The 24,431-nt window shown below is 39.1% G+C and overlaps 1 protein-coding gene and 1 pseudogene across 3 annotated transcripts in view; both read right to left on the reverse strand.

The window, feature by feature from the left end:
• Nucleotides 1-2,018: 2,018 nt before the first annotated feature.
• Nucleotides 2,019-24,431, reverse strand: part of LOC145422388 (uncharacterized) — a 30,874-nt pseudogene continuing 8,461 nt past the window's right edge. The window contains exons 11-24 of the transcript XR_013903672.1: nt 24,259-24,401; nt 23,908-24,105; nt 23,629-23,820; nt 23,018-23,183; nt 22,798-22,903; nt 22,621-22,714; nt 21,767-21,821; nt 5,374-5,418; nt 5,000-5,104; nt 4,659-4,801; nt 3,283-3,480; nt 2,760-3,189; nt 2,545-2,650; nt 2,019-2,330 (exon numbers count right to left, since the gene is read on the reverse strand). The product of XR_013903672.1 is annotated as an uncharacterized LOC145422388 (transcript). The remainder of the gene's footprint in view (nt 2,331-2,544; nt 2,651-2,759; nt 3,190-3,282; nt 3,481-4,658; nt 4,802-4,999; nt 5,105-5,373; nt 5,419-21,766; nt 21,822-22,620; nt 22,715-22,797; nt 22,904-23,017; nt 23,184-23,628; nt 23,821-23,907; nt 24,106-24,258; nt 24,402-24,431) is intronic.
• LOC145422579 (cathepsin L-like peptidase) lies at nt 15,743-19,876 on the reverse strand. 2 transcript variants are annotated; one of them, XM_080294097.1, is made up of 8 exons: nt 19,563-19,876; nt 19,170-19,312; nt 18,755-18,952; nt 18,444-18,635; nt 17,979-18,144; nt 17,753-17,858; nt 17,497-17,600; nt 15,743-16,415 (listed from the first exon to the last, which is right to left on the reverse strand). In XM_080294097.1, exons 1-7 carry the CDS (start codon nt 19,660-19,662, stop codon nt 17,501-17,503), a joined length of 1,005 nt encoding a protein of 334 aa, XP_080150223.1. In that variant the 5' UTR covers nt 19,663-19,876; the 3' UTR covers nt 15,743-16,415; nt 17,497-17,500. The 2 variants fall into 2 exon arrangements, with proteins under 2 accessions (XP_080150223.1, XP_080150222.1); XM_080294096.1 differs by lacking the exon at nt 15,743-16,415 and having other exon boundaries at nt 16,658-17,600; nt 19,563-19,856.

Here is a 24,431-nt window from a genome sequence, read left to right on the forward strand (position 1 = left end):
TTGAGATTGTAGTGAGCACTCTATGATTGCCACACAAAGTGTCTGCGTGAGTGTTGAACCACCTATGTGTGTCAGTTGGTTTTAGGCTCTTCAATCTTCATTTCTGCTCAGACGTCCTCAGTGTAAACAGAGCACAACAGAAAGAAGCTGTCAGTCATCAATCACTACCACCAGGAATCCACAGGCCCTGCTTGTTCTTAAAACTAACTCATCACCTTATCTTGGAAAATCTCATCAAGAATGTGCGACAAAGGTTAAAGAGAAGTTTTTTTTGTCTAAATTTGTGTCTTAATGTCTCACGCTCTATTATTCATTCTTCATTTCTTTTAAAAAAGAAAACAATCTATAAGATACAATTTTATGTGTACCTGTAGTGATGATGAGCAAAGGTCAGACAGATTTGTAAAAAGAATCAAATTAAAGGTTAATTATGTCCACATAACTGAGTGATTTTAAATATGAAGCATGAGCAGAGGAAGAAAAGAAGCAGATGAACTGTGTAAAGTTCATAAACTGAAACTTTAGCTTGTTATTAAACCAGTGGAGCCTGTCAAACATGTTTTAATGTAAAAAGTATTTTTGCTGTTACTGTCATCCATATGTTTCCTTCCTCAGTTCCCATTCATACACGTTCAGTTTTCATGTTGAAACCATCCTGTCCTGCCCCATACTAGACATGCATATGTAGCAAATAACTGGAAACTGCACAGTGTTTAAATTGGCCTCTAACACATCAACTGACCAGAACTAACTGCATATGAGTTAATAAGGACTTTTGGACATTGTGGGCATAAAGAAGGTGAACTTGTCACGTGGCTGAGCTTCATGAACAAGTTTGGGGAATTTAACAAAGCTTTTCAACCACGTTTCATTAAATACAATCACATACTGACCTTTTCTCTTTAAATCCACTGTGGGGTGTAGAGAAGAAAAATGACAAAAACTGTGTTTTGCAGCAAATTATGGACCTAACCTAGTGCAAACTGCATTCTCAAAACTCTTTCGTTAATAATTGTTGTCAAGTATCTGAGACAACAATTAAAATATACATTTATTTTCAAATTTGTACACAATGTTTCATACAAATGATGCCATGTTGTGAACAAGTGAGGTCAGGTGGAAGGTCTTCTTTGCTATCAAATCATTTTTGTAGAGCTCTGAGGTGGTTTGGAGGAACCAGAGAAAGTTTGTTAGATGGCACGTGGATAAACAGTGTTGCTTAACAAGGCTTGTCGAACTATGCTATGATGTGCTAACAGAAATAATCTATAATTCCTTAGCCTGCCTATAAGCCATAGTCTTAGCACATGTAATAAAGTGACAAAAACGTATTAATAAGTATATATAATGTTTATTTTAATTAAAGTTAATTATTGGCTATATATAATGTGACCCAATAGTGAACACTGTCATAATCATCTCTCCAAATGACAAAGAAAAATAGAAATCCTGTCATGACTGACCTTTGACATGTGCTAACTTTTATTCCAAAAAGGAAGAGCCAAATGTGCATTACGAATGTTTTGCATCATTTAATCATTTTAATGTTTTGTATCATTTAATGGCAATTATGTGATGCATCCATTAGAAGTCTGCAGGTTGTGCAAAATGCTGCAGAGCGTTTTTTAACTGGAGCAGAAAAGTCTGAGCACATCACCACCATTTTAATTTCACTCCACTGGCAACCTGTATGTTTTAGGATCGTTTTTTAAGTTCTTTTATTTGTTTTTAAATCTCTTAATGGCCTGTCATGACCGACCTGTAACATGTGCTAACTGAAAAGGAACAGCCAAATGTGCATCACTTAATGTTTTGCATACTATTGTATCATTTAATGTCAATTATGCAATAACTATTGTCAATATGTGTCTCAATTAAACAAAAATATCATCCATCTAGAGGAGAAACTGGGGGTTACTCAGTCATCTTTGTTCTCTTGGAAACATAAAATCTGTCCTCACAGTGGACTGATCCACTTATTAAGCTACACACGAGCAACAAAGTGAAACAGACAAAAGTAAATGTTTGCATCTCAGTTTATTTACTTTTTGGACGTAAAATTATATATTTCCACCACATTGAAGAAAATCCTAGACTAACACTAACCTGGATTGAATAAATCTTAAATGTTCACATATATTTCGGATTATGTAAACAAAGGTTTAAAATTAACATGAGTACATTTTGTTCAAATGGAAAAACAAATGTAGCTGAGTTTGTTTCCACCACTTCAGACCAGAGGGTAGCTTGCTGCACTAGCAATCCCACACTGGTTGAGTTTGTTCCTGCTCATCTTAATGTATCCCATCTGTCCCCATCCAAGACCCCAGCTACAGAAAGACAGAAAATAACAACATTTAGCAGGTAAAACTCAGTTATGTTCACACTAATAGTTGAACAGCATGCAGCGACATAATGATCTATATTACGCTGTGAAACCACAAATAAGATGCCTTTATATGCAGCTGTGCATCAGCACTCAGTGAATGTTAGCAGGAATGAAGTGCATGAATTCAAATATGACCGTCACCTGTGGGTATTTACCTGTTCTTGACCAGCCAGTAGTCATGTCCATTCTCAGTACCATAACCCACAGCCAGCACACCATGGTCCAATTCTAGGCTGCTGCACCCAGGTTCATCATACACTCCTTTAAATACAGGTGAATTAGACTGACAGGTGTAAAGAACAAATAAAACACTTCTCAGTTCTTGTACTATTTGAAGAAATCTTCCAAAACAGTGTTTCAATGTCTGCACCTGATGTATAGAACTGGAATGACATCTGAGAAGCATCAATTGCCACAGAAACCGGTCCGATGGTGGCCACAGCCTCCTTCAGGGCTTCTTCATTAAATTTACTCACATCAACATAGCCGCTGCATGTGGCACCAACACTTGCAGGGTTATAGCGACAGATCCGGTCCTAATTGAGAAATTATTTACATCAACAAGAGATTTGGTGTGATATGGTTTTGACATACTGCTGTCGATTTACCTTAGCCTCATAAGGGTAGGATGCCTCAGTGTCAATTCCTCCATTGGCTTTGATGTACCGGAAAGCAGAGTCCATCCAGCCTCCATTGCAGCCCATGTTTCCATATGAGCCAGAGCAGTCGACCAACTGCTGCTCACTCAGAGACACCAGCGTTCCTGTCTTCCTGAAGTGCTGACCCTCCAGTGCACCAGTCTGCAACAAGAATGAGTCCGTTTTTAAAAAGGCAACAGTCGAGCAAAGTTTCCCGCTTTATAACAGTAGGAAGACTGATTCCAATATACTCACTGCACTGAAGGCCCAGCAGGAGCCACACTGCTTCTGATCCTTGACACCAGTGACATATCCCTTATCCCTCCAGTCAACAGTGTCGGGCAGATCAATACCTTCAGGCAAGCGAAGGAAGGTAGAGCCACGGCGAGGCAGAGAAGCATTGAAAGATCCAAGGCAGCCCCGGGAAACCAGCTGTTTATACTCTTCATTTTCCTGATAAAGAAGAACAAAATTATTGGGGTTTAACTGTAATTTTTAAAGCTGCTGTATGCAAATTGTAACCAAAATTACTCATGGCCAGTGTTGGTCAAGTTACTTGAAAAAAGTAATCAGTAACTAATTACTGATTACTCCCCCCAAAAAGTAATCCCGTTACTTTACTGATTACTTATTTTCAAAAGTAATTAATTACTTAGTTACTTAGTTACTTTTTAAAAACACGATTTACAACCTGAAGAGGTGATAAAGTGATAGATCTTTCAGCCCAATTCTACTTTTTCTACATAATCCATCATACAAAATGTAATCAAATGGAAAAGTCTCTTTTTTTAACTTGTTTTATCAGTTTTAATCTTTTAACTTTATGCATCAAGCAAAACATTTAATTATATGCAACATTCTCTGACTTGAATAAATTAGTTTAACATTTAAACCTATTTTCTACACATTCCAGCACATAAAATAAAATATTTTTTGTGTTTTCACTCACTCTTTCAAACAGATGCAAGTAAAACACAGCAGAAAATAAATAAAGTCAAAGACTCAGCGGTCCTTTTGCTCTATTTTCACCTGTAAAGCAGGAGCAGGGTAGGCGGAGGGTTACCCTGGTGTAGGTGTGCTGCGGTCAGTTGAAGAATCCGCGCGAGTGTCTCTGTGAGTTTCCCATCACGTCGTAGCTACTCGGTGCTTGCTCGGAAGTTTAGGGGTTTTTTTCGCTGTAAAAAGAAGTTTTCTTCCCACGCACGATGGACGCTAATGTTTTTGTCACTTTTTATGGAATCAAACTCAAAGTAAGGTCAGTACTTCCACACTTTAAACGCTGCACACTCATACTCTCTCCCGCACTCGATATATTATCCATTGTTGATCTGCACACAGCTGCTGTCACCAACGTCGCACTTGCTTACGTCACTGTCATGAGACATTCTCGCAAAAAAAATCACGGTTTTAGTAACGCAGTAACGCAGCGTTCCTACGGGAAAGTAACGGTAATCTAATTACCGATTTTGCAATAGTAATCCCTTACTTTACTCGTTACTTGAAAAAAGTAATCAGATTACAGTAACGCGTTACAAGTAACGCGTTACTGCCCATCTCTGCTCATGGCTATTCTAGTAATGAACTTTGATGTGTCATTCTGAAACCTGACTGGCTTCTGTTTCTACACATACCATGTCAGCAAAGTAGGTCATACCAAGCCGGTAGGATTTGAAGCCCTGATCAGCTAAGATGTTGTGCATTAGCACAAGTTTGCGGTTGGTGAGCCAGATCTGCTTACGGTGACTCTCCTCTGATGGAGATTCGTAGGATTTTCCTGCCAGTCGGAAAAGTGAAATATCAGAAACAGAATAAAAGAAAATCACGTGTAATCGATCATTAATGAATAAAATTTTAATTTAAGCTAAAAGGTTTTCTTTCATTTGAGACATTATTGTAAAAACCACAAAGCATGATCAGTAGCTTCTGACATAAACCTTCAATATAAGAGTAGAGAAAGAGTCTGCTGTCTCACCAAACTTGAGCTTCCAGGCGTGAAACTCCAGATCTTCCAGAGAGATGCTGGCACAGCTGGATACAGCCAGAACAGCAGAAACAACAAGCAGCAACTTCATCTTGACTGAACACAAACAGAAAAAGACAGAAATCCTTTGTGACTTACAGGAAACCACACAGGCAGTTTATGATCTTTTTCACATCAGCATTAAAATATTTTCTGTCAAGATGCTGGATGTCATTTTCATACTACCATACTATGTGCTCTATGTCTCAGTTCCAGTTTCTTTTTAATCTCTTCCTGTAATTCTTTCTCGAAATAATGAATCTTTGCATTACTGAAAGTGTATTTGGACCTGTCTATGTGTTATCATCTGTGCTGCAGCTACTTACCTGTCTCGTTGTCTTTGTCTGTTGTGAAGACTGAAGAATAACCACCTGTGTGAGATACAGCTCTGTGTCAGAGAGGTGTTTTTATTTACCTGACTACCTGTTATGATTACTTCATACCAGTCAGTCAGGTGTTTTTCAGCAGCTCTTCAAAGAAGAGAAGGAATGTTAGGCACTGAAATAGAAAAAGGTGGAGCTATACATTAAGAGGAGGATCGCACAGTGCCACAAATTTAAGAAAACGTTTTATTCAGCCTCAGCAAAAACAAGGAACTTAAGTGTCATGAATCATCAGGAGGACATGATCAGCGTTTCAGTAGCTTGTTGCAGGATTTGACAATGTTAAGATTTCACAGAACGTCTGGCTTTTTACACCTCTCACAGTTGTTCACTGAAGTGATTAGGTGGAGGACCCTTCATGATAATCAGCATTTCTTGGTCTTCTTTGGTCTCACAAAGTTTTTGCAGGTGTTTCTGGGCTCAGTGACAAAACAGTCCTAGACTGATATATATTGTGACTATTCAAACGGACAAAAAAGGCTGTGGTATATTTCTCCCGTTGGTCTACTTAAAAACACTATTCTCTAAATGCCACTACTCTGAAATTTGATTTTATTCATTGAAAATGTCTTTTTCCCTTTTGAAATGTGGCATAGATACCTCTGCTTGATCTTCCATTGGCATATTCAGTTTCACCTGTTTTGGCCCAATCCTGTTATAATGTAATGTGTTCCTTGATAATAAGGATATACTTTGTCATCAGTGTTCAGCTGCTGTCCATCCCACTGGGGTGAAGCTTCATGTGTCTCATCTAGTGCTCATGTGCAAGCAATCAGTGGGAGAGCTACTTAAACCTGTGCAACCTGCTTTTACTCGGCAGTTCATTATGCTCTCCATGGCGGTAACTAGCGTAGCGGCATAACTTGCCATTATACCACGAATACACTGGAAATTCCCACGGACCTCCCTTCCTCAGGGCCTTCAAAGCCTGGACCTGGAAGTAAGCAGAATAAACTCACCAGCAAAAGACTCTGAGTTGACTGCTCATTATCCATACAATAACTCTGTCTCTGTCTGTTACAGGATCCCTTTTGCCTCTCTGTCTCTCGCCGTGACCCCCTCTGTGATCCAGCTCCCTTCTCAGCTCCACTCACCACTCCCCATAGCCATTTCTAATCTGGCTCACAAACTCTGCTGTCAAATAATAACTCTTGTAAATAGTTTCCTCTGCGTCTTGGTGTCTGCATTTGGGTCCACTCCTTGGCGAACTTTCGGTTCATGAGATTGTGTGTGTTACACTTTGTTGTGTGACTTAATAACCATGCAGTGGTTTCTATCATTAGAAACTGTGTTAATTAATCTACTTTTATCCACACAGAGATATTCAGCACTTGAGTGATTTTTCTTTCTATTCAGTTTTCTGCAGACTTTTGTGCTTCCAAGAAAATAAAGCTGATTAACCTGCTCTGTAGAGCCTCCGTGGATGACTTTTTCACTGAGAAATGTCTTATTAGATTTTAAAAATCATGACAAGTTCAAATTTGTCACAAAATAATGCAGTGATATAAAAAAAAGTTAGCACAAGTCAAAGGTCAAAATTCACATTTTATTTGATTTAAAAATCATAAAACATTACAGACTATAGATTTTGATGAAGTAAATGAAGTCAATATGTGATGAGTAAATTGTTACTCATCACAAATTTTGAATCCACAGTTCCTGTTTGTCTTGTGGGGTGGCTGTAGCTCAGGTGGCAGAGCAGCTCAGCCACTAATCAGAAGGTCTTTGGTTTGATCCCAGGCTGTCTCCTGGCTGCATGTCAAATATCCTTGGGCAAGATACTAACCCCATGTTTGCCTACTGGTGGTGGTCAGAGGGCCCGGTGGCGTCAGTGTCCGGCAGTCCTCTGCCTCACCCCAGGGCAGCTGTGGCTACAATGTAGCTTGCCATCGCCTGTGTGTGAATGGGTGAATGACCGAATGTAGTGTGAAGCGCTTTGGGGTCCTTAGGGACTAGAAAAGCGCTATACAAATGCAGGCCATTTACCATATCTTGGAAAATCTCATCAAGAATGTCTGACAAAGTTAAAGAGAAGAAGTTGTTGTAGTAGGGGAAGTTTTTTCTTCAACTGTTTTTGAAAAAAGAAATTTGAAAAAAGACAAACTATATCACTTGAATTGTATGTGTACCTGTAGTGATGATGAGCAAAGGTCAGACTTATTTGTAAAGAGAATCAAATTAAAGGTTTTAGACACTAAAGAAAACATAAGCAGCTGAAAATGATATGCACACCAATATAAAAAAGGCTGAACTGTGATCACTCTGATTACTCATAACATTTATTAGGTCCGTATAACTGAGTGATTTTAAACATAAAGCACGAGCAGAGGAAGAACTTTGACGGAAAATTTAACTTGTGATTAAACCAGTGCAGCTTGTCAAACATGTTTTGACTGTTTTTGCCATTACTGTCATCCATTTCTTTCCCTTCTCAGTTCTCAGAATTACACTGTTATTGAATTTCTAATCAACCAACATGTATGAAGAAAGAAAATAAATGTCTCTGTCCTGTTCCACTTTTTGAAAATAAATGTTAATAAAAAACACTCTAATAGTGTCACAATCCAGGCCGCAGATTGTGTGGAGGTTGTGGTGTGTGTAACCAGATGCAGATGAGTGAGGCAGAATTAAACTTTAACGAAAAGCGAGCACTTCTTGTCGCTGAAAACGAAAACATAAACCAAAAGAAAGGAAAAAGGAAGGAAGAAACTAACATAAAACTTGAACTGGGAAAATAAGTGCATGAAACATGAAATCCCCGAACACATGGACCATAGAAACACAGGGAAGGTTAACCGACGATCTTGACAATGAACAAAGGGAAACTCACACAATAAATGCACATGAAGGTGATGAGGGAAGTGGAAACACACAGGGAACACAGCTGGAACGAGTTAAGGCGTAACGAGACAAAGGAATTAAAACAGAACACACTGAACACAAGATGAGAGACTGTCAAAATAAAACAGGAAACATGCAGATTAAGACACATAGTCTTGACACTGGGACCAAGGAACAGACGTGTAAACGGAACTGGGAGAGGAAAACAATGACATGACTGGGACGCGGAGTGAGGGACACAGAGGGAGAGGGAGATGACGGGCTGGGGAGAACATGCACAACTCAGACAAGGGAGACATGGAATGAAACATGGGAACAGAAAAGGGAGACACGGACAAAACTTAAAGAACATACACAGACTCTCACAGGAGACACAAAAGGAACCTGACACAAGAATGCGTAACCTAGACCAGTGGTGTCCAACTCCAGGCCTCGAGGGCCGGTGTCCTGCAGATTTAGATGTGTCCTTGATCCATCACAGCTGATTCAAATGGCTAAATTACCTCCTCAACATGTCTTGAAGTTCTCCAGAGGCCTGGTAATGAAGTAATCATTTGATTCAGGTGTGTTGAAGGTCCTGAATCGATTCGATCCACAATTCAATTCAGTTCGATTCGATTTGATTCAATTCGATTTGAATATGGGAAATTTTGCCTCAGACAGTCAGAAATATTATAATTCAGATCAGTACATTTACATATTTTTGTATCTATAAAAAGGAAGCTGACACACGCAAGACTTTATCAAAGGTGTGAGCATCACAGCAGATGCCTTTGTGTCAAAGTAGCTGAGGATAAAACACAGAAAAACATGAAGATGATTTTCCTGGCTTGGGATTTTATAAAAATATTCTGCAGTACATCAAAAATGAAAGAAAACCATCAATTAACATATGAACATTAACTCTGAAGTTACAGCAGTTTTATTAGAGACACGGCTAAGCGTTTTGCATTTTGCATAATTTTAAAAAGTTTAAATTTGTTCAGGAGCCCATTGAACAGCAGAAATTAGGTTTTCTTTTCGGAAGTAAGTAAAAGGGAAAAAAGCGTATTAGCTGTGCTCGACAAGCTCAGGCTCGTCAAATTATGCTTGATTATGACTATTTAACTTTGCACACTTGACAGTTGGCTGCTTTAAATTTCTATTGTCTTTTTTACATAACAGTCAGCCAGACTTAGCCTCCATTACGGTGTTATATGTCCACATCGCCTTTCAGTTTTATGTCTCTGTCCTTTCCTGCATGTGATCAATGAATGTAAAAAAAAAAAAAAAAATTCAAATCACAACATGCTGAAGGAAGTAAAACTGTAACTGAGGAAGCACAAAACGTTAAATTCAGACAGGAGAATCCAGAGAGGAGACATTCATCTACAAAAGTTTTCAGTTTATATCTTTCATCTAATGTTTGCAAACCAAAGGCCATAGAAGCAGGAAGTATTTGAGACTGCTTCTGAAACATCAGACTTTTGGACAACATAAATGGTTTATTTAGAATTATTTATGTTGACTCAAACTAGCTTATGAACCCAAAATAATGTCAAGATGTTTGCTTTGCGCATGACTTGTACTCCGCATTTCTACTTTAACCACAGATTGGAGTGTTTGTTATTATTAGCAGCTTTTCCAGCTTTTTTTAACAGGCATGCTTTTGCATCTTTAGTCATTTAAAAAAAATAGAGAGTGATAGACACAGAGTCCACCAAATTTGCTCTTCAATGAAACTAAAATGTAATCCATGCAGACTCTACACTAAAAGCTTGGGGCTAATCAGCTAATCTGATTTGTAAAAATCTTTGGATTGACCAACAGACAACAGATTCTAAATCTAAATTCCACTGCATGGTTATTAAGCCACGCACCACCAACAAAGTAAAACACACAAAAGTAAATGTTTACATCTTAGTGTCAAACATTTATTTATTTACATGTGTTTGCAGTCATTATAAGGTTAGTCCATTAAACACAAACAAAACACCAGAAACCGAACCAGAAATAAAACTTTAAAAAGATCATTTGATTTTTAAGTAAATTATATGCCCCCTGCCCCTTATTTCCATCTGTTCAGATCAAAGGGTAACTTGGAAATAAGCCCAGAACAATTGAAATTGTTCCTGCTCATCCTAATGTAGCCCATCTCTCCCCATCCAAGACCCCACTGCCCCAGAAAGAAACAAATGAACAGCATTCAGCAGCTAAAACTCAGCTGTGTTCACATTAACCTCATGTGAAGACATAACAATCTGATTAACAAAAGATGCCTTTTGTAGCTGTGTATCAGCACTTGGCGAATGTTAGCAGGAATGAAGTGCATGAATTAAAACATGTCGGTATTTAGCTGTTCTTGATCAGCCGGGAGTCATGTCCTTTGTAAGAACCGTAACCCACAGTGAGCACACCACGGTCCAAATCGGTGCTGCTTCATCGTACATACCTTAAAATACATGTTAGTTAGGGGTGAGTGATGGTGACTGATGGGTTTAAAATAACAAGAAAAAAAATATTTCTTGTTTTATTTGAAGATACTTTCAAAAGTGTTTTAATAATTGTACCTGATTGGTAGAATTGGAAGGACTCATGAGAAGCACCAATGGCCACAGAAACCGGTCTAATGATGACCACAGCCTCCTTCAGGGCTTCTTCATGTTACCTATGACTACCTGTTATGATTGCTTCATACAGGTCAGTCAGCAGAGCTGGGGGGGTGGGGGTGGGTGGGTGGGGGGGGGGGGGGGCAGCTCTTGAAGGAAGATAAGGAATGCCAGGCACTGAAATAGAAAAAGGTGGAGCTATACATCAAGAGGATGATCGCACGACGCCACTTATTTAAGGAAGTGTTTTATGCAGCCTCAGCAAGAATGAGGAACTTAAGTGTCATGAATCATCACGAGGGCATGCTCAGCTTCTCAGCAGTTTGTTGCAGGATTTGAAAATGTTAAGATTTCACAGAACGTCTGGCTTTTTACACCTCTCACAGTTGTTCACTGAAGTAATTAGGTGGAGGAACCTTCATGACAGTCAGCATTTCCTGGTCTTCTTTTGTCTGAAGTAGTTTTTGCAGGTGTTTCTGGGCTCAGTGACACACACAGTCCTAGACTTAAATATATTGTGACCAACATCTTGAAAGGCAGTGGTATATTTCTCCTGTTGGTCTGCTTACAAACACTCTCTTAATATCACTACTCTAAAATTAGAATTTTACAGTGAAAATGTCTTTTCCTCTTTTGAGATGTGAGATTTTGAGAATCTAACTACCTTTTACCTAAATACATTTGATGCCATTCATTCCTGAATCCTAATGATAGATAAAGAAATATATAGGTCAAACTTCACATTACCAACCACCTTCACTGAACAAATTAGCTGTGCTGTAAAGAGGAGTCCAACTAAGAGGTGGACAAACATTTTTCCCATTACTTGTAAGTGGCGAAACCAGCATCCAAGGTCCTCTGCCAATTTATTCAGGTAATGTAGTTATTTTTTTATTAATTAGAAATACATAAAAATACAAACAAAAGTGTTTTTTTTCCCTTTCAGGCTTGCCAGGGACACGGAGGACTGTGGTTGGCAGTTCCATTTCCCCTGTGAGATTATTCTGTTATCATGTTGTCTTGTGTCTGTGGTTAAAGTGGTTGAATTGTGTTGACTGCTGTGGGTCATATAGTGTCCTTTAGTCTAGATTGTGTGCTGTGTATGTAGCTTAGTTTCCATTATATTTTTGGGTTAAAGGAATGTGACCATTTTTGGATTTGTTAGACAGGTGTGCATTACCCTGTACCCTTGATCTGCTGTGAATGTGTTGCACTGTTTCTTGGCATTTCATGCTGCTGAATCATGGAGAGAGTGTTGTGTGCAAGGGACCCTGTGCCGATGGTGGAGGAGGCAGACCACATTCCATACCCCCACCTTTGCGGAGAGCAGAAAGACAGGGAGCCGAGGTCATAACATAGGCGCCATAACAGAGAAAGAATGTGAATGTTTAGGCTATATAGAGGCTATAAGAAGCTGAGTAACCCGTCACCATTTTGAGATTTGCTGTGACCCTCTGCATGCATGTCTCCCCATCCGGATGGTTTATGCTCATTGTATGGAAATAAATGATTGTTGATTGAGCATTTATACACCGAGTATTGTCCTTCCTTCAGCCCAAAGATTAAAAGAATTGGGAGATTTTAACACCCCCCACAACTCCTGACAACAAGTCTAAGTGTCTTCCCAGAAGCAAACTCTGCCACACACTAAAGACCTTTCTCATACAAATACACAAACACCAGGGACTCACTATGTGCAGTAACCTCGAATGTCTACATCTACATATATCTGCATGGGCTCTTATCTTATTCATATCACTGGTAGCTTTTTGTTCATTATTTCTAAATTTTGAATTCCATTATACACATTTTTTTTGTGATTTAGTTGTCAGTTGTTTAGGTTGTTGTAGTGCTGTGTCACTGTGGACTTATTTAATTTTTCCTTCTCATGTTACATCATGGGGCAGCACGGCGGCACGGTAGTTAGCACTGTTGCTGCACAGCAGGAAGGTCCTGAGTTCAATTCCACCATCAGGCAGGGGTCTTTCTGTGTGGAGTTTGCATGTTCTTCGTGTTTGCGTGGGTTCCCTCCGGGTACTCCGGCTTCCTCCCACATGCAGTTTGTGGGGATAGGTTAATTGATTAATCCAAATTCCCCATAGGTGTGAATGTGAGTGCGACTGGTTGTCTGTGTCTCTATGTGTTAGCCCTGCGACAGACTGGTGACCTGTCCAGGGTGTACCCCACCTCTCGCCCTATGACAGCTGGGATAGGCTCCAGCGCCCCCCGCGACCCTGAAAAGGATAAGCGGAAGCGAATGGATGGATGGATGTTACATCATGTCTTAGAAAAAAATTTAACCTCTTGAATCTTGATTAATTGATCACCAGTCACACAATGCATCTAATATCAGTTATATTGAACTAGTGCATACGGAGAAAACATAAAATTTCCAGTTTATCAAGCAAGCCTTACCACAATCTCTCCTCTCCTCTCTTTTATACACTTCTCTTGATCTCTTGAGTGTCACACATTCACATTTTTTTCACTCCTCCAAAAATACTGAATACTGGTTATGTCTGTTGAGCCACCTCTGGTGCCCTCTTGTGATGTCCCCTTGTATTTCTTGTCAGATTGTTTCTACAGACTGTGATCATTTCTGACAAGAGCAACACCAGCATCACTCATGCCAGTGGATTGAAAAGTGACCAAGTGATCATGGGCCACTGCAATTAACTGCCTGGGATTTTCATGTAAACTTTGAACAACACAAAATCATTGAACTTCACCTTGTTGTTGAAGGCATTTCACATTATGTCAAACATAAACTCGTTCTTTACAGTCATATTAAAACAGGAAGAATACCCACTTTAAATTCTAAGGTTTTAAAAAGGGCTTAAAATTAGGTAAATTAAACCTTTGCATAAACTACAAAGCGTGACATATTACACCAAGCCATTATTTAATTCTCAAAAATTCAGCCACAATGCAGAATCAGGGTTTTGAAACAGCTAATGCTTCCTTCCAAAAGAAGTCTTTAGGGTGTATTTCTCTGCAAGGTGCTGAGAATTAAATGTACTTGAACCCACTGCTGTACATTCTGTTAAGCTATGACTGCTCAGTCACAGTCTAATTTGGATCAGAGTTTACATTTTTTTAGTTGGACAGAATACTACTCATCCAACATTTTATTTGATTTAAAATCCATAAAACATTACAGACTATCGATTCTGATGAAGCAAATGAAGTTAATATTTCATGGAAAATTTTTTAGTAATAATGGATTGCATTTATATAGCGCTTTTCGGGACCCCGAAAAGCACTTTACAATTCCACTATTCATTGATTCTCACATTCATACACTGGTGAAGGCAAGCTGCAGTTGTAGCCACAGCTGCTCTGGGGCAGGCTGACAGAGGCGAGGCTGCCATATTGCGCCATCGGCCCCTCTGGCCAACACCAGTAGGCGGTAGGTGAAGTGTCTTTCCCAAGGACACAACGACCGAGACTGTCCGAGCCGGGGCTCCAACCGGCAACCTTCCAATTACAGGACAAACAACCAAAGGGCGACCGCGGCTCAGGGGGTTGGGAATCGCATCTGTAACCGGAAGGTCGCCGGTTTGATCCCTGGGCTCTCTGGCCTGGTCGTTGTGTCCTTGGGCAAGACACTTTACCCTACTTGCCTACTGGTGTTGGCCAGAGGGGCCGATGGCGCGATATGGCAGCCTCGCTTCTGTCAGTCTGCCCCAGGGCACCTGTGGCTACAACTGTAGCCCCAGGCAGTAATCACATATTTTTGAATCCACAGGTCCTGTTTGTAATTTAAACTAACTTGTCACCTTAGCTTGGAAAATCTCATTAAGAATGTGTGACAAAGGTTAAAGAGAAGAAGTTTTTGTCTTAATTTCTATTCTTCATCTATTAAAAAAAAAAAAGAATACAAAAGAATACAAACTATATCCCTTTATTTTATGTGTACCTGTAGTGATGACGAGCAAATGTCAGATTGATTTTTAAAGATAATCAAATTAAAGGTTTTAGACACTAAAGAAAACATTAGCAGCTGAGAACGATATGCAAACCAATATAAAAAAGGCTGAACCTTGATCACTTTGATTACTCATATCATTTATTATGCCTGTATAACTGAGTGATGAGCAGAGGAAGAAAAGAAGCGGCTGAACAATGCAAAGTTCGTAAACTGAACTTTAACTTCTGAATAAACCAGTGCAACCTGTCAAACATGTTTCAGTGTAAAGACTGTTATTGCCGTTACTGTCATCCACACATTTTTGTCCTCAATTTCCAGAATTACATGTTCAGTGAACTTCAGGTTGAAACCAACCTGTCCTACCCTATTCTGTCTGTTCGGTTTTTGAAAATAAATGATAATAAAAACACTATGGCATGTAGACATGGTCATATGTAGCGAATAACTGGAAACTGCACAGTGTTTAAGTTGGACTCTAACACATTAACTGACCAGACGAACTGTATATGAGTTATTAAGGGATTGAGGACATAATAAACATGCACAGTCAAACCCATTTTCCCACCAAAGAAGGTGAACTTCTTAAGTTGCTGAGCTTCATGAACAAGGTTTGGGGAATGTAACAAAGCCTTTCAACTAGGTTTCAATAAATGCAATCACATACTGATTGTTTTGTTTAAACAAACATTTAACAATCTAACAAACATTTTTTTTTCAAATTAGTACATAATGGTTTAATACAAATGATGCCATGTTCTGAACAAGTGGACTGCATCTCTAGAAAAGTGGAGGTCAGGTGGAAGGTCTTCTTTGGTATTAAGTCATTTATGCAGAACTCTGAGGTGCATTTAGAGTTAATGTTGAATGGTATGTGGGCAGATATTAGATTAGCTCCCAAACAAAGGCTAACAGTTGAGGTAAGAATATTACAACCAGAAGAAGCCAAGCACAATAGTTTGCAAAATGAAAGTTTTATTCAGCAGGTCTCAACTGAAATAAGTGGTTACACCATTAAGACCCAGATTTACTAAATCAAGAAAAATCGCGTGTGTACATGTGTCTGTCTGTAATCTTTATCTCATGCAGTGTGAAAGTGCATGCAGTTGAATTTGTGTCCACCACTAAAAACAGTCTTGCATTAGAGCACAGTAAATACAGTGAAATTTATGTGCACTCTCCATGGTGCTAAAATTATAACCGTTTAATTTTGTGTAATAAAACTTTATAAAGGAGAAACATTTCTTGCGCCTGACTGAGGTCTGAATATTCCTAGGCCACTCTTCTGTGGAACGAGCTTCCAGTTTGGACTCGGGACACAGACACTGTCTCTACTTTAAAGATTGGGCTTAAAACTTTCCTTTTTGCTAAATCATAAAGCTAAGGATGGATCAGGTGACCCTGAATCCTTCCTTAGTAATGCTGCAATAGGGGTAGGTTGCTGGGGAACTCCCATGATGCATTGCTTTTCAGTCACCTTTTTCACTCACTATGTGTTAATAGACCTCTCTGCATTGAATCATACTTGTTATAGTGACTTTTCCAAGAAGTCACTTGGATGAGCGACAAAATGTTTCTCCCTCCGAAAACAGACAGGATCAGCTATTGCATCAGCGCTTGAGGATATTCTGAGGGAGGGACAGGTGAAGGTAAGGAGTTTTTTAATAAACATTTTCAATGGTTAATGGCACGATATATCACACATTTCTCAACATCAAGCAAGATTAAATCAAGCATTGCTGAACATTTTAACAGAAGCTTTAACCTTCCTGTCGTGTTTGGGTCAAATCTGACTGATTTACAACTTAAAACAACTTAAAATCATGGTATGAGCCTTGTTTGTGCTGGAGTGATGGATTCTTTCAATAAATCCCAGAAAATCAGTTTGGTTTTATTTTCCACAACAAACAGCATGTAATTAATTTGCTTAAGTGTAATGATATGCTATTTATACATATTGGTGACTCTCAAAGTTGAGCCAATGGGAACTCAATTGGAATCCATGAAATACCAAATAAATGTTGAAAACCCACATGGATTTTAGAGAAATGTATCAGCAGTACATAATTTGATTTGACTGATACATTTTACCAATGATTTAATATTGTTAACATAGTAAATCCACCCACTCACACACCTGATAAGGAAGGACCAGCAAAAGGTGCATTATTCAGCAATATCATTTCATTGGTATTAATAAGTATTTAAACATTTCTAAATGAAACAAAACTGTCACTGACAACTCTACAGAAAAAGCCAGCAGATATTCAGTAAATCTGCTTTATTCTGGATTAAACACAAAGATCTGCAGAAAACTGGATAGAAATGCATCCCACAAGGGCTGAGGTTCTCTTTCTGAATAAAGCTGATTGATCAACGGATTAATAGTTCTAATGGTAACATCACAAGATGGTTATTAAGTCATACCCACCACTACAGTAAAAACGCAAATGTAAATGTTTATATCTCAATGTGAATTGCAGTTTTGGGAAAAGAGAGACTGGTTGACACCATAAAAAAGATACTGTCTTATAACTCAGTTAATTTAGATAAAACTAAAAAACTAATACCCATAACCACGATCCTATAGTAAGCTGTAGTGTACTGTAAAAACATACCGTTTGATTATCAGAAGTTACATATGCTTAAATGGTATTTTAAGTAATTGTTTGTCAAATAAGGACAAAATGAGGATGCGTTTACTCCCACCTCATTAGACCAGAGGGCAGATTCCTCGAGTGGCAATCCCACACTGGTTGTACTTGTTCCTGCTCATCTTAATGTATCCCATCTCTCCCCATCCAAGTCCCCAGCTACAGAAAGAAACAAATTAACAACATTTAGCAGCTACAGTAAAGCTCACACTTCATGTTCATGTATACGTATCTGTGTATCACCTCTCAGTGAATATTGTAAAGAATGAAATGAACGAATTAAAATATGAGCATCACATGTGGGTATTTACCTGTTCTTGACCAGCCAGTAGTCGTGTCCAGTCAAAGTACCATAACCTACAAGCAGCACAGCATGGCCCAAACGTGTGCTGCTGCAGGCCGGCTCATCATACAATCCTGTAAATACATGTCAATCAGACTTACAGGTATAAAGAATAAATTAAGCACCTTCAATTTCTTTTTCTATTTGAAGATATTTTTCTTGGTACTTTCCCCAAAGTGTGTCAATGTCTGCACCTGAATGGTAGAGTTGAAACGATCGATGAGAAGCATCAATGGACACAGATATCGGTCCAAAGGTAGCCACAGCAGACTTCAGTGCAGCTTCATCAGAGTTACTCACATGAACATAGCTAGTGCATTTGGCACCAATAGCATTGGGGTTGTAACGGCATAGTCCATCCTAATTGAGAGAAAATATGTTATAATTTACTATAATTTACTATACTAGATTGAATTGTATTTGAAAGAAGTACAGTAAGTAGTAAGTAGTACTACTTTACAAGTCTTGGAACTACTATATATTTTAGCCAGAAACCATCATGACTACCACCGTCTGAATGAGCACATGGCGGTTTCAACTTTGATATTTAGCAAGATGATCATAGTCAGGTAATGAACACCTGAAAATGTACGTTCAAAGATTTTGTTTTAGGAGATCTGGTGTGACAGCAGGTTTTTGAGACATTGCTGTCTAATTACCCTAGCCTCATAAGGGTAGGACGCCTCAGTGTCAATTCCTCCATTGTATATAATGTAGTGAAAAGCCTGGTATGACAAGCCTCCTTGGCAGCCGTGGTTCCCAAAGCTGCGAGAGCAGTCCACCAACTGCTGTTCACTCAGAGACACCAATTTTCCTGTCTTCCTGAAGTGCTGACCCTCCAGTGCACCAGTCTGCAATAAACATGAGTTCATCTTAATCCAGAATATATAGCTGATTATACAATATAATTAAGTTGAGCAACGTTTGCCAAATTACAACAAGTAGAGAACACTAAGTTATATGTACTGACTGCACTGAAGGCCCAGCAGGAGCCACACTTCTTCTGATCCTTGACATCAGTGACATATCCCTTTTCTCTCCAGTCAACAGTGTCGGGCAGATCAATATCTTCAGGTAGCCGGAGAAACGCAGAACCATTGTGAGGCAAGGAAACATTGAGGGAACCAAGGCAGCCCTGGGAAATCAGGTGCTTGTATTCCTCATTTTCCTAATAATAATAATAATAATAATAATACATTTTATTTGAAAGCGCCTTTCAGAACACTCATGGACACTGTACATGGTAGAATAATAAAAGCAACATAATAACATAACATAATGAAGAAGGACATTTTTTTTTCTTTTCAAATATCATTTTTGCAATCAAAATTTAAATGTTTTTAAAAAGGATTAAACATAACTGGCACATGTTTTTCCGTACATACCATGTCAGCAAAGTAGGTCATACCGAGGCGGTATGACTTGAAACCCTGGTCTGCTAATATGTTGTGAATTAGCACAAATTCACGGTTGTTGAGCCAGATCTGCTTCCGATGAGCCTCCTCTGATGGAGAGTCATAGGACTTTTCTGCCAGTTGGAAAATGAAAAAATCATAAAGAGAACAAAGGAATTATGAATAAAGAATAAAAATTGAATTTCTGGTAAGAGATACCCTTTTATTCCTTTTAAACTTTTCTATAAGCAACCGTAAGGGTTAGTTCACATTTTTTCTCAGAATTTGAGGTTTACTGAGCATATTTTAAAGACCACAAAACATGAACAACAGCATTTCACCCAAGGCTAAACTAAAAGAGGAGAAAAGGGTCTACTGTCTCACCAAACTTGAGCTTCCATGCATGAAACTCCAGATCTCCAAGAGAGATGCTGGCACAGCTGGTCACAGCCAAAAAAGCAGTAACAACTAGAAGCAACTTCATCTTGATTGAAGACAAGCAGAAAAATACAGATCCTTTTGTCTTGCAGAAAACCACACAAAATGTTGCAAAGATTGAGGTTAAGCCAGTTCGGGCTTGGGTACTGTAGTTCTGTATCAGAGAAACAGAGTTCCTATATGGCTAACTATAATAGTTGTATTCCAGTTTGGTGACTCACAACAGTTCAAAAACATAGTGAAAGAATTTCAGGTGCAGTAAAAGGTGGAGCTATACATTTGGAGAAGGATCACATGATGTTTGCATGATGTCACTCTTTTAACAAAAGTTTTCTTCCTTTCAGCTGATTAGGTATTAGTTATGTCATGACAATCACAAATTTAACAATCCAATCAGAGAACAGGTGGGTTTGGCTGTTGGTGGGGTGCTTTACTGAGCTTCAGGTCCTGGAGGAATAAATGCCCTTCCACCCCATCGACATGTAGCACTGAGAATGGACATGAATACTGAGTGGTCAAGATCAGGTAAAACCCCTTTCAAATTTTAAGGTTTTACAGTGTTCTTAAAATGAGGTAACCACAACCTCATATGAGCTACAAAACATAACATGTTACACCATGTCATTATTTCTTTAACAAAAAATGTGCAAAATGGTGAAGCACATTGTGTGCAAAGGCTAAAGTATATGCTTACTTACCACCCTTACATGCCTCCCTACAGAGGAGGCTCTGGCCTTTTACAAGTGTACAGTGGAGAGCATCAAGAGCCTGAAAAATAATTTTAAAGTAAACACATTGATTGCTCATTTACGCCTTACATGCCTCTGCTTAGACTTTCAGACTGCCCTCTGGTGGACAAACATTAGCACAAATGGAGGGTTGTTTCGGTTGTCTTTACTTTAAAAATAAATAAACCTTTGATTTTATATATTTCAGTAGCATTTTACTCTCGCATAACAACAACAACAACAACAACAACAACAACAACAACAATAATAATAATAATAATAATAATATTAATAATAATAATAATAATAATAATAATAATAATAATAATAATAATAATAATAATAATAATAATAATAAAGGGCAGCACGGTGGCACGGTGGTTAGCACTGTTGCCGCACAGCAAGAAGGTCCTGAGTTCAATTCCAACATCAGGCCGGGGTCTTTCTGTGTGGAGTTTGCATGTTCTCCCCGTGTTTGCGTGGGTTCCCTCCGGGTACTCCGGCTTCCTCCCACCGTCCAAAGACATGCAGCTTGAGGGGATAGGTTAATTGGAAAATCCAAATTGCTATTGTGTGAATGTGCGAGTGAGTGCGAATGGTTGTCTGTCCCTGTGTGTTGGCCCTGCGACAGACTGGCGACCTGTCCAGGGTGTACCCCGCCTCTCGCCCTATGACAGCTGGGATAGGCTCCAGCGCCCCCCGCGACCCTGAAAAGGATAAGCGGAAGCGAATGGATGGATGGATGAATAATAATAAATCGTTTTTCTCAGTGGAGGCTCAGCTACCCAGCATTTTTGAATTTGTTTATTCATTTGGTTTACCTATATATTCTGTGTTTGATTCCTGGTTTGTTTATTGTGTATATTTCTTTTATGTATTCTTAGCGTATTAAGGTTTGTTCTGTTTTTCTACTAGCTATAGAGTTTACTGTAATTCCTTCCTCACGCCTCCATCCTGTCTTCTCAAGCCTTCCATATAATGGTCATTTATGTGTCTCTATTTTTCCTTTACAGTTTTCTCAATTGTTAAATGTGCACTATTTTAGTTTTAGCTGAAATAGCTCCACACATGGCTCTGCTTATAATCACCCATTATTGTCAACTAAGTGAGCTGTGATGCATTTATACAGGATATTTTGGGTATCACTATGACAGGTGGGAAAAGAAGTAGTTCCTACCAATCATTTACAGAATCCCAGTAATAAAGTTACTTTTCCACTGTTTTTCAGTTCATGAAAAATTACAAATTTATCACAAATGACTAAAATATCAATATTTTAATATGAGAATTGATTCTAGAACATAAATATCTTGTGTCAGAGGCATCAATATTTCACACCACTACTGAATGGCCCAGTCCATCAAACCGTCATTGCCACCACTGTTTCCATGGTTGCTAACGAATCAACCAACTGCTTCTTACTTAAAGCCACCAGCTCTCTAATCTTCCTGAAGTTCTGAACCTCCAATGTGTAAGTCTGCAATAAGGATGAGTCATTTTAAGCCAGACAGGAGTTGAGCAAAGTTTCTTATGTTACAATATGAACAAGTAGTATCAAAGTATCCACTCTGCTCCATTTTCTTTGAGCTTTTAGGGAAGATGAGGCACATGGGAACATAGCTAGGATGAATTAGACCTAACGAGACTGGGAAGCAAAATCAAATACACTGCACACGGGATGAAAGACTGTCAAAATAAAACAGGAAGTACACGACACAGAAATGGGGAAAAGCAAAAGATAAAACACGAGGAGAGGAAAAAGGGAAAAGGGGAAGGAAGATGAAGCACAGCGACATGACTAAGACACACAGAGCACTAGGGACAAAACAGTTTCTCACAAGTGACACAGAGGTGAGACAAAGACACAAGAGAAACCTCACAGACACACAAGAAAACTTAAAAACATAGAAAGAACTAAACTCGGTGCTAAACTTTAAAAACTTGAACTTAAACCGTCATAATACGAAGAGTCACAAAACACAAAAATAACTGGGGAACACAAAAGTCTGCAGCTGCATTCCACAGGTGCTAAACATTTATGTCTAGATGATGGATTGATGAACAGAACACAGTTTGACAATTTATGTATTTATTTTAACTTGTATTTGTCTTATTTATGAATTTATTCCATTAAACACTGATGCAGGAAAAGAGAGGTTCTTGACCCGACAAATAAAATTATGTTTAGTTACATAACACGGTTAAAAACTTTAAACTAAATTTTGGTCAAATCAGAGGGAACAACTGAGGATAGGTTTCTTCCGACCTCTTCAGACCAGAGGGTACGTTGCATCAGAAGAAATCCCACACTGGTTGGATTTGTTCCTGCTCATCTTAATGTATCCCTTGTCTCCCCATCTGAGACCCCAGCTGCAGAAAGAAACAAATTGCACAGTTTAACAACATTTAGCTGCTAAAACATTAAAATATGAGCGTCACATGGGAGTAAATACCTGTTCTTGATCAACCAGTAGTCATGTCCATCTTCTGTACCATAACCCACAGCCAGCACATCGTGGTTCAACACTGTCTTGCTGCAGTCGGGCTCATCATACACTCCTGCAAATACATGTCAATCAGACTGAACAAAAGAACAAATGAAGCATTTCACATTTCTTTTCCAATTTAAAAATGTTTCTCTGCACTTTACAAATATTTTTTCAATGTCTGCACCTGATTGGTAGAATCTGAATGAGTTATGAGAAGCATCGATGCCAACAGATATTGGTCCAATAGTGGCCACAGCCTCCTTCAGGGCGTCTTCGTTACTGGGTTCCACTTCAACATAGCCAGTGCATTTGGCACCAATACCATCAGGCTTGTAATGGCATTGTTGACCCTAATACAGAGAACATATGCAATCATAAGTTTCTACTGCTGTCACATATTTATATTAGCAAACAGAGGCTTTCCAAAAGCTGTTAAAAATAGATTTTGAAAGAAGTTAATAAAGTAGCTCATGCTGTGAGTTTTACAGGGCTTGGAGCTACCATATGTTTTGGCAGTACTGTACAGCCTTTCATGCATGGCCATTATTAACACCACTGTCTGAATGAGCTGATTTGCATTTATAATTCTGATATTTATGATGTGATGATATTCAGGTGATAAAGACCTGACTGCATATATTCAAGGTTTGTGATTTAAATCACAGAAGAAACAGGTGCGTGTGTGTGTGTGTGTGTGTGTGTGTGTGTGTGTGTGTGTGTGTGTGTGTGTGTGTGTGTGTGTGTGTGTGTGTGTGTGTGTGTGTGTGTGTGTTTGATATATTGCTATTTATTTACCTTAGCCTCATAAGGGTAGGATGTCTCAGTGTCAATTCCTCCATTGGCTTGGATGTACTGAAAGGCCCGCTTCACTGATCCTCCTTTGCAGCCATTGTTGCCAAAGCTGTGAGAGCAGTCCATTAACTGCTGCTCACTCAGAGACACCAGCTTTCCTGTCTTCCTGAAGTGCTGACTCTCCAGTACACCAGTCTTCAGTAAGGACGAGTCGATTTCAAACCAGGCAACAGTTTTTGTTTCCCAAAGTTGCCCAAACAACACAAAATTTTATGTACTCACTGTACTGAAGGCCCAGCAGGAGCCACATATCTTCTGATCCTTGACTTCAGTGACATATCCCTTATCCCTCCAGTCAACAGTGTCGGGCAGATCAGTACCTTCAGGCAGGCGAAAGAAGCTAGAGCCACGCTGAGGCAGAGAAGCATTAAAGGAGCCAAGGTAGCTTTGGGAAATCAGCTGTTTGTACTCTTCATGTTCCTGATAAAGAGGGAAGACATTCATGGGGGTTTTATCAAACAAAGTTGTTGTTTGGTTTTTTGTATCCTCACATGCTAATTGCATCAAAAAAGACAGATAACAACTGAATTGGTGAAGGGTAAAATCTGAATGATCTCTTTTTTGTACACATACCATGTCAGCAAAGTGGGTCATCCCAAGGTGGTAGGATTTCAAACCCTGGTCTGCCAAGATGTTGTGCACTAGCACATGTTTGCGGTTGTTGAGCCAGATCTGCTTCCGGTGAGCCTCCTCTGACTCAGAGTCATATGACTTTTCTGCAAGTTGGAAAAGGAAATTATGAGAAA

This window comes from Astatotilapia calliptera, chromosome 19, assembly GCF_964374335.1.
Source record: "Astatotilapia calliptera chromosome 19, fAstCal68.1, whole genome shotgun sequence".
Classification (NCBI taxonomy): Eukaryota; Metazoa; Chordata; class Actinopteri; order Cichliformes; family Cichlidae; genus Astatotilapia; species Astatotilapia calliptera.